This window comes from Marmota monax, unplaced genomic scaffold (assembly GCF_021218885.2).
Source record: "Marmota monax isolate L192 unplaced genomic scaffold, Marmota_monax_Labrador192_F-V1.1 WCK01_AAM20220418_F8-fsc00005, whole genome shotgun sequence".
Taxonomy (NCBI): Eukaryota; Metazoa; Chordata; class Mammalia; order Rodentia; family Sciuridae; genus Marmota; species Marmota monax.
In genome coordinates, this window is record NW_026692254.1 from 14284468 (window position 1) to 14294172 (window position 9705).

Below are 9705 nucleotides of genomic sequence, written 5' to 3' on the forward strand. Positions count from 1 at the left end.
GAGACGGGGGGGGGGGGGGGGGGGGGGCGCTTGTAAACAGCAAAATCATCAACAGAAAGTACAAAAATTCAAAAAACATGCCACTGCTTGCACTGTGAAATGGACACTTAGTTTTTGAGTATGATAGCTGAAACAAAGGCAGAACGTGGCCCTGTTTGACCTCAGCTAGAAAGTGCAGATTAGGTGACTCAGATATTTTGCTCTCTGTACATTTCCACATGTGACCACAGAAGCGCCACAAGTGTTGATTTTAAGTATACAAAATAAACATTAGCAAGTACATATGCAAATGTAGATTCTATGAATAATGAGGACTGACTATAGGTTTTACTGTCTTTTTTAATATTTATTTTTTAGTTGTAAGTGGACATATTACCTTTATTTATTATTATTTTTTAATGTGGTGCTAAGAATCAAACCCAGTGCCTCATGCTTGCTAGGCCAGCGCTCTACCACTGAGCCAGAACCCCACCCCTTATTATCTTTTTAAAATTCCTTGTCTGATAGGATCTTAGACCACAAGCATTGGAAGGAATATTTGAAATCAGCTAATCAACCCCTTTATCTCACACAGAAGAAAAATGGGTGCTATAAACTTCAACATTGTATATTAACACCTTATGGTTCAATTAATCATGCACAGCATTGTCTCAATTAGTGGAATAGATTACCTTCTTTTTTGTGGTTAAATTTTATTTCCAGCCTAAATGCTGTGCCATGGTTTGATAATCAAAAGTAATTTCATCAGGAGCTGGGGTTATGGCTCAATGGTAAAGCACTTTCCTAGCACTTGTGAGGCCCTTGGTTCAATTCTCAGCACCACATAAAAACAAATAAAATAAAGGTACATCAACAACTAAAAAAAAATATTTTTTAAAGAAAAGTAATTTCATCAAAGGAAGTTCTAAATGTGAACTAATACAGTTGAGAAAGTCCACCAAGAAACAAAAGAGTCCCTACTTCAGACCATCCTGTGGAGAACATCCTAGAACACAGATCCAGGAAGTGACTCAGGGCCTCTTGTGATGCCCATGCAGATGACTCTTTGCCCTCCAACAGACCAAATTACTTTCTTATAGTTTAATTTCATGTATCTGCTCCAGTAACCCCTTTCCACCCACTTGGAAGGTCTGTGAAAGGTTTTCCTGGTTAACCTTCTGCTCTGATGAGCCTGAGCTGTTCAGCTACCTTTTCTCCCCGCAGCCAGATGCCAAATACACCAGAGGGCAGTTGCCTTCTGATTCTGGGTTTCTCATGTGATCTCAGCGTTGTCTAATGAAGAGCTAGGCCCAGCTCAGCTCTTGCCTCCAGACCTGAAGTTGAAAGGTCAGCATTGCCCCAGAAATGCAAGGATGCTAATCTGCCCATGAAACTGAGCTGAAGTGAGGTCTACAAGGGGAGAATGAGAAATACTTACCATAGTGGCTTCCTAGCAACTCTTCCCAGTGGAGAGTTGGAAGCTCCCAGAAATGGGAAGTTTCTACCCGTGACCCGTCTTCCTCTGTTCTTTTCTACTACTTAAAAATATTTATCTTTCACTTTGAAGGTTACTCTGATGCCATAAGCTTTTCAGAATTTGATGTCAGTGAATCAGGAATCATTCTACAACTTTACGCACTGGAGAAAACTATAAGGAAGCCACCATACTAGTGGCCTGGATGGAGATACTAAACTGTTGTTAGGATAGTTACTGTTGGTAGCCTTCTACCTCCTCAGGAGAAGCGAGTCATTCCAGAGAGCTTAGGGTGAATGGAGAACATCTGGAATATGAGCATAATTGATTCTGAAGTGCAGCTCAACAGGAAGTGGTGTTTCTCTGTCATTAGATATAATTTCCAAGTCTTCAGTTTCCCTGGCTTAAACATTGCTCAGTCTGCAGACCAGTTCCATGAGATCCTTTAACTCCTTGAGTTTCTCTAAGGTCCTAGGAAGGTGGCTTTATGTACAGATAGCAATTTCAGAATTTAATAGCAGAAGAACATTTTCAGTTATCTGGGGACCTTTAAGATCTTTCTAAATCAATTTTCATCTTTAAATTACAATTTAATTGTATTTGTATGACAAAGGTAATCCCTGCAGTTGTTTAACCTAAAAAATAAATTTCTTCACAGTTGACTTGCATTTTTATGTATTATCTTCCGAAATAGTTACAGATAGAGAGTGATTTCTTTTTCTTTTCCCCCCCCCACCCCCAATCTCCAGTACTAGGGATTGAACCCAGGACCTTATACATACTAGGCTAGTGCTCTATCACAGGGCTGCATCCTCTGCCCATTTATTTGTTTGTCTGTTTGTTTTATAGACAGTCTTGCTAAGTTGTGGGGGCTGGCCTCAAACTTGTGATCCTCCTGTCTCAGCCTTCTGAGTAGCTAGGATTATAGGCATGCATCACTTTTCCCCCCTGTTTTTTTCATTGGAAAAAAGTGTTTTGCTTTCTGTTTTGGAGTTAAGGGATGGGGTTTTGTGTTTGGTTTCAGTACTTCTCCTTGGAGTTTCTGTCTGACATACATAGTAATTTCAATGTAGATTATCATGAAACATTTCAAAGTTTTCTTTTCTTTTAAGAAAATTAAAAAGCCCCCTGACTTGGGATATGAGACTGTTTTTTTCCATAGCAACTGCAGAAATAAAGTACATAGGCGGGTAACAACTTGCTGTCTTTGCAGTCAGTGACTCCTAGCTCCCAGCTCTCCCCTAGAACTTGCAGAAATGAGGAGTCCTGGTGGCCTATAACTGAGTGATTTCATAGTTAAGAGATTTCACATAAAAACTAATTGTTACAGTTAGCCTTGTTCCCCAGGCGGGCAGGCTAGCCCCCAGGGGAGGATAATGCCTTGACTTTGAAAACCAAACCAAGGGAGCCCTTTAACTTCTAAAGGAACTGAGGCTGCCTACCCCCAGCCAGCCACCCTGGGACTGCAGCAAAGGGGCTCCCTGTGGATTAGACCCAGGCCCGCCTTTCTCATCCACCAGCTGGAGTCCTTAGCTAAGTCAGATGCAGGAGACTTGCTCCTCTCATTAGGATAATTTGTTTTTGTTTTGTTTTGTTTTTTCCCTAAAAAAGGGTGTTATTTGCTCTGCAATGGGAGTATGGCAGCCTGGAACTTGGATTCAGGAACATGGCAGTGGTGCATATGAAGGGTGGGATTTGACCTTCTTTTATTTTACACCGTTCCTGTTCTCTCTTAAGTCCTGTGTCTTGTCTATAGGGTTAAGGTTTCCTCTCTGGGACTCTAGGTCTATTTCTGGAGTACAGTGGTTCCTCCCCCTACCAATTAGCAAAAAGCTAGGGATGGAGACAGTGTTTTAAACTTGTCTGTGGCTTTTGTTTTTCACTTTGTTCTAGCTATTCAGCCCTGGAAAAGTGTTAGAAGTTTGAAAGTAGATCTCAGGGCCTTGACTGGGAGCCACATTTCAAAGCTGCAGGGGAACATTAGTGAATCTGTTTCTCCACCTTCACACCCAGGGGCCTCTTACCCCCAACACAACCAACTTGCATTCTTAGTACATAAAGACAGGTGGGCAGTTTGCCGGGAGGTGTATGTGGGCCCTGAAACTCTTCAGAGCTTTCCAGTGTGTTCTATATCTGCTATAGCAAAGGGGCCCTCTGACCAATAAACACAGACAGTAAAACGTGGAGAAGGCAATGAAAGAAGTCAGCACCTCTAAATCAATTTATGGTGCACGCAAAGCATGTTTTCAAATATTTACAGAGTCTCCGAGGGAATTACATCACTGTTTCTAACTGTTTTGATTGTTTTTTATGACTCAGGCCTAGTAGAGCGAAGCGATGTAATTCCTGAGAGGCCCTAAGCACACGCTTCCAGCCTCCCCAGAGGAAAGACGGGCATAATGGGAAAAGCACTCCCCATAATAAACCAAGCGCCGGCAGCATAGTGGGGAATTACCAGTGTGCTTCTGAACAGCAGTTGGGTCTCTACTGAAGAATGCTCTTTCTTCAGTTTGCAAATCACGGGCGGTGAGAGGGCCAGGCTTTGTGGAGATGTGAACTGTGGCGACCCAGAAGAGTTGGGATGGCTCAGCCTGATACAGGAACAGCCTTTGGACCCAAACTCTGTGTCTGCTTTGTGTGTCAGATAATTCTAGTTGAAGGTGACTCTTGAGCGATGGGTTCTTTGTGCTTGTCCTCAGATTTGGTCCCATGTGGCAAAGCTGCCCAAGTTTGTAAAGAAAACCATCATCTGGTTCAGGGACAGGAGGAGATATCCTGCAGTCTTTATGTAAGACATCTGGGAACAGACCAGCTCCAGAGACTTCAGTCTCTTGAGGGTGGGAGTCTACATGAGCATCTGTGCAAGGTGACATGGAGGACTGGAGACTCAGATCCCAGCCCTACCTCTCATTAGCCAGGTGATCTTCAGTACAGCCCTTAATTTCTCTCTGGGTGAAATGGGTTAATCCTGTAAATTTTCATACTGGTGCCTAGAGCAGGTTAACTCAGGAAATCTCTGCTGCTGTTGTTATTCAGCATTGTGACTTCTATTTTCAAGACAGTTTGTGAAACCAAGTAGTGGGGTATTAATGCCTTGAAGACCTCAGGCCATTGAGAAAGTAAGTTGGCCACATGCTACTTAGAAACTGCCTCCTGGGCACTAAATCTGGGACACCTCTCGCCGCCCCCCCCCCCCCCCGCTAGATACATTGGCTCAAATCTGCACAGGAACTCATTCTCTAAATCTCTATAAATAAGTTCCAGAACTAAGAAGTCTTTCTGGGCAGGTAATATAACACAGGGTGACACATCCTAGAGGGAGACCTAGGCTGCTCCTTCAGGGCCCCAGAACCAGAGACCTCACCAGGAAGGAGCAAGCTTGTCCACTTGAGTCCATGGCCCTCCATATACCTGGCATTAAAGACCCAGGTACCAGGTTCTGAGCCTTTCTCTCCTCCCTAGGAGCATCCCTGTGGTGCAGGTACTACGGACCACTGCCTTGACCAATGCCTGCGCTGACCATTCAGACCAGCGAGTGATCTACCTAGAACATGTGGTAGTCCGCATCTCCATCTCACACCCCCGCCGCGGAGACCTCCAGATCAACCTGATTTCTCCCTCAGGAACCAAGTCTCAACTTTTGGCAAAGAGGTAAGGCTGGGCTTGCTGGGATTTGTGCTATATGCAGGCCTCTCCAGTTTAGGCCCACAGTGTACCTAGGGATCCTGCACATGGGGATCTTACTGGGTCTGCTGGCAGCCTCCTTCCTATTGGAGACTCCCACAGACCTGAAAAATAGTTCTCTGAAAGCTTGCCTTTAAAACAGTCCTGGAAAACTTTGTTTGAGGGAAAAATTAACAAAGGCGTTGTTGCTGTTTTGTTATATAGGGGGAGGTTGATGGAGTTCCAGCTGTGCTTTCATTGCTCTTAGAAAAGCATTGAAGGGCTGGGGATGTGGCTCAAGCGGTAGCGCGCTCGCCTGGCATGCGTGCGGCCCGGGTTCGATCCTCAGCACCACATAAAAACAAAGATGTTGTGTCAGCTGAAAACTAAAAAATAAACATTAAAAAAATTCTCTCTCTCACTCTCTCTTTAAAAAAAAAAAAGAAAAGCATTGAAGGTCAAGTGCAGCATATTCAGCTGGCATTTGAAACAAGAGTGTATAACCCCAAGCAGCATCATTGGTTTCCTGGAGTGATTGCTACCCCATGATAGGCTGCTCCTTAAACTTGCATGGCAGGTGCTCTGACCCCCAGGCTTGCATGGGGTATGGGAAAGTTGCTTCCAGGCTCTCTCTACAGCCTTCTCCCCTAAATGCCAGTGCTTTAACACAGACTCCAAATTCTTGAAGTTTCTTGTGTTATTGTGGAAGAGTATGGAGTCATTTCTTTCTTTTTTTGTTAAATGTTTTTTTGGTTGTAAATGAACACAATACCTCTATTATATTTATTTATTTTTACGTGGTGCTGAGGATCGAAACTAGTGCCTCACACATTTGAGGCAAGCGCTCTACCACTGAGCCATAACCGCAGCCCCTGGAGTCATTTCTTCAACAAACTTAGAAATCAGGACAAGTGCTCAGTGCAGTTATATGACTTGCAGGTAATTAGAGTGGAGGAATTTACCAGAAGTTGGGGGGACTGGGAGAGAATGGGGATACCTTGTTTGTCTCTTTCTAGTTAAGAGACAGACAGAGGGAAAAGCAGGCTTCATGTACAAATCAACATTTCCAAGTTCTATTAAAAATGAGAGCTGGTAACTGTGCCTCCCAGCCCAGGAGGAAGCACCTGTCACCAGGGTTGCCCTATCCACAGTACCCATGTGACTCATTTGGTTACCTGTCTGGGGCTGCAGCCCTTTTCTGGGCTTTGGAGATTCAGAAACAGTGGGTAAGAAGTGAAAGTTCTCAGACCAGGCCAGACAGAAGTCACCCTTTCTCTTATCTGCTTCTGCCCATGCCCCTTGCATAAGAAGAGGGGGGTCTATACTATACCCTCCACCCTCTGCTCAGCTTCCAGGTCCAGCAGCCCAGAGAGTGGGCACAAACAGCAGGCAGTGGGCCACACACCAGCTTTGTCCTAAATGCACTGGAATCAACCCTGAGATCAGACCCTGGCTTTATGAGTTCCAAGAGCTTAATCACCATGCCCAGCCCCTACTGGGTCCCACTTTCCTAATAGAGCAGGAGCGTGGAAGTATCTCCTGCTCCTAAAGCTGGGTCTGGCCATACTCTGCCTCTGCCTGTGGGAGGCCAGCATGGGTGTGAGCAGTTTGGGGTTGCCAGCAAGCTGAAGTTTCCTGCCTCTTTGCTTCCAGAATATTCATTGTTGTTATTTAATTTTAAGAAATTTCATCTTAAAGCCCACATTTCTAGAATTTCTTAAAAAGTTGCAAGTTCTCCAACCATGCCCATGTCTCGTGTGCATCCTGACCTAGAATTGAGCAAAGAGGCAAGTCTGCTTCCGTGCAACCCATGCTCCTGCTTCTTGGTAGAGCCCCACTTCCATTCACTTTTAGGTGCATTTACACCTGGAAGCATCCGAGTTTGTGATCCCTGATTCAGAAGCACAGCTGAGTTCCTGTGCAGGTCATGGCCAGAGAGCCCAAAATGAGGCTTAGAGGTTAGGGCAGCACATGGCAGGCAGACAAGGCAGCAGTGACCAGAGGATATTACTTTGTAATCTGGAGACTTGAGCTCATGCTCCAGTCCCTTCATTTTCCAACTGGGTTCCCAAGAGCTGGTCATTTAACCCATCTTTATTCCTTATCTCTGGAAATGTCATTTCACTTACCTATAAACATTGAGAATATTACAAGAAAAAAATAGAATATTACAAGAATCAAATGTGATAATACAGATAAAAATGTTCAGCACAGGTGCCTGGCTCCCTTCATGTCCTGCTGAAGTCCATCTGGCCATCTGACCCTCAAGAACCTTCCAGCACCCCAGCATCACCTGACTTGGGCTCTATTTTCCTTCCCTTCTGCATCTCTGGCCCAGTGTTGAGCCCCTTGGGATGGCACAGAGTACATTCTGCTGGTGTATGTGGATCTGCTTGATTGCTGGGTACTGTTTTTTGTACCTGTGCTACAGAGCACTTTAAAAACTGCCCTGAGGCCACTTGGCAGTCACCTGAGTCTTGAGAATTTGCCCCCCCCCCCAGACAGATTTTGTGGTTATATCAAGATTCTGGTTTTAGGATCTATTACCTTCTACTTTATTCCACATCTTACTTAATTTGGCAGCCTTTTCAGGTTGCCAATTTTTTTCACTAAGAATAGGTTGATGTTTGTAAGGACTTCAGCACTTAAAAGACAGTTTGTCCTTGTTCCAGCCACAGTGTGTCGGGTTCCACTTGGCTTTGTTTGAAAATCAGCCTCGACCTTGGCAGTTTCTTTGCAGAAAGCACAGAATATCCCCACACCAACCCCGCACTATTCTCCCTGCAAATAATGTTGTCTTGATGAACGTCTTTGTACTCCAGTGTTCAGAGAGCCCTTAAATTGGAGATGGATTCTTACATCACAGGAAACATATGTATGTAAATTTCTAATAAATAATAAAGAACCCTAAGTTAAAAAATTTTTATTCCAAAATAAAAATAGAAAATTAGACTATGAAGAAAGAGGAAGAGAGACGATTTCGGCATTTTTCCTTTGAAGACAAAAGACTGAGGAGGACACTCAAGCTTGGTAGAGAGAGGGTGTTGACTAATTGTGTCCTGTTTCTACTTGAACAGAATATGAGAAATGGATAGAGGGAGCTAGGGTTGTGGCTCAGTGGTAAAGCATTTGCCTAGCACCAGTGAGGCCTTGGGTTTGATCCCCAGCACTGCATAAAATAAATAAATAAATAAATAAAACAAAAGTATTTAGGAAGGAAGGAAGGAAGGAAGGAAGGAAGGAAGGGATGGAGGCTGAAGGCCCAGAGGCTGGTGAGAACCGTCAAAGACCTTTCAGTCTGGAAGACAAAAAGAGGCTCATCAGTACCTCCAAGAGAGCTTCACTGGGGTAGGTGCAGGGGAGCCTTCTCCTCCTCCTCCAGCCCAGGAGTGCCTCCCACTGGCCATGGAACACAACCAGGTCTGTCATCATTGTCATCCTCAAATGTAACTGTTCAAACTGGTCCATCCCTGGAGGTTCAGGGGCATCACTTTTCCCACAAGTTTGAGTAATTGTTCATTTTTTCTAATTTGTAAGAACAGTGCACAGAGCTATCTCTAAGACAAACATGGACATTTCATTCGTCCAACAAATACTCATTTTCGAAAGCCTTCCTCTGTGAATACCCTTTGGGGGCTTACATGGGTCCTGTGGCCCAACCTCTATTTACTTTTGTGCATCCAAGCTCCGGGGTCATGGGTTCTGTGAGATCAGTTCTGGGGTGGGAAGGGAACAAATAACTTATTCAGGAAAGTGGCATTGGGGACATTGGTCAGTGACCTGTTGGTGGTAGAAAGAACATGGAGGAGTCATGATGCCCCTTTCCCACATGGAGTCCCAGCTCAGCTAGTTACTGGTGGTTGGGCTGCAACAAACTAGTAGTCTGGGATCTCTCCTCTATAAATTAGGATGGGAGGAGCTGGGCATGGTGGCACACACACCTATAATCCTAGCAACTTAGGAGGCTGAGGCAGGAGTATCATAAGTTTGAGGCCAGCTTCAGCAATTTAGCAAGACCTATCTCAAAATAAAAAATCTAGCTAAATAGATCTGGCTATAGATGGTAGATTACCCCTGAGTTCAGTCTCTAGTAACCCCTCCCCAAAATTAGGATGAGTGGGAAGAGACCACACAGAGTGATTCCCCTTCTTTTATTGGGCATGTGAGGCCAACCTGCCACTCTGAATGTTAAAACAGTTTGGGGAGATAGTGGAGGTGAGACTCAGCTATGAGATTTTGAGAATAATCAACATTTGAAAACTGCATGCTTTCCTTTCCCCTCATCTCACCTCCCTGGTATAGGGGTGTGCTTCAGCAGGTCTGTAAGGGATCCCAAGGAATAATTCCTCTGGTGCACAGAATCCTCCTTGAGCTGGTCCCTTTGCCCAGCCACCCCAGATCAGGGCCTTCTCGTTTTCTAACACTGCATTTCCAACTGCAGATTGCTGGATTTTTCCAATGAAGGCTTCACAAACTGGGAATTCATGACTGTCCACTGTTGGGGAGAAAAGGCAGAAGGGGAATGGACCTTGGAAATTCAAGACATGCCATCCCAGATCCGCAACACAGAGAAACAAGGTCAGTGACTC

General features: G+C 44.6%; 1 protein-coding gene across 2 annotated transcripts in view; it reads left to right on the forward strand.

Annotated features, from left to right (window-relative positions):
• Positions 1-9705, forward strand: part of Pcsk6 (proprotein convertase subtilisin/kexin type 6) — a 199942-nt gene that overhangs the window by 120594 nt on the left and 69643 nt on the right. For both annotated transcript variants that reach the window (XM_046435863.2, XM_046435867.2), the window contains exons 12-13: positions 4916-5104; positions 9558-9694. In XM_046435863.2, coding sequence (XP_046291819.1) covers positions 4916-5104; positions 9558-9694 — 326 coding nt within the window. The remainder of the gene's footprint in view (positions 1-4915; positions 5105-9557; positions 9695-9705) is intronic.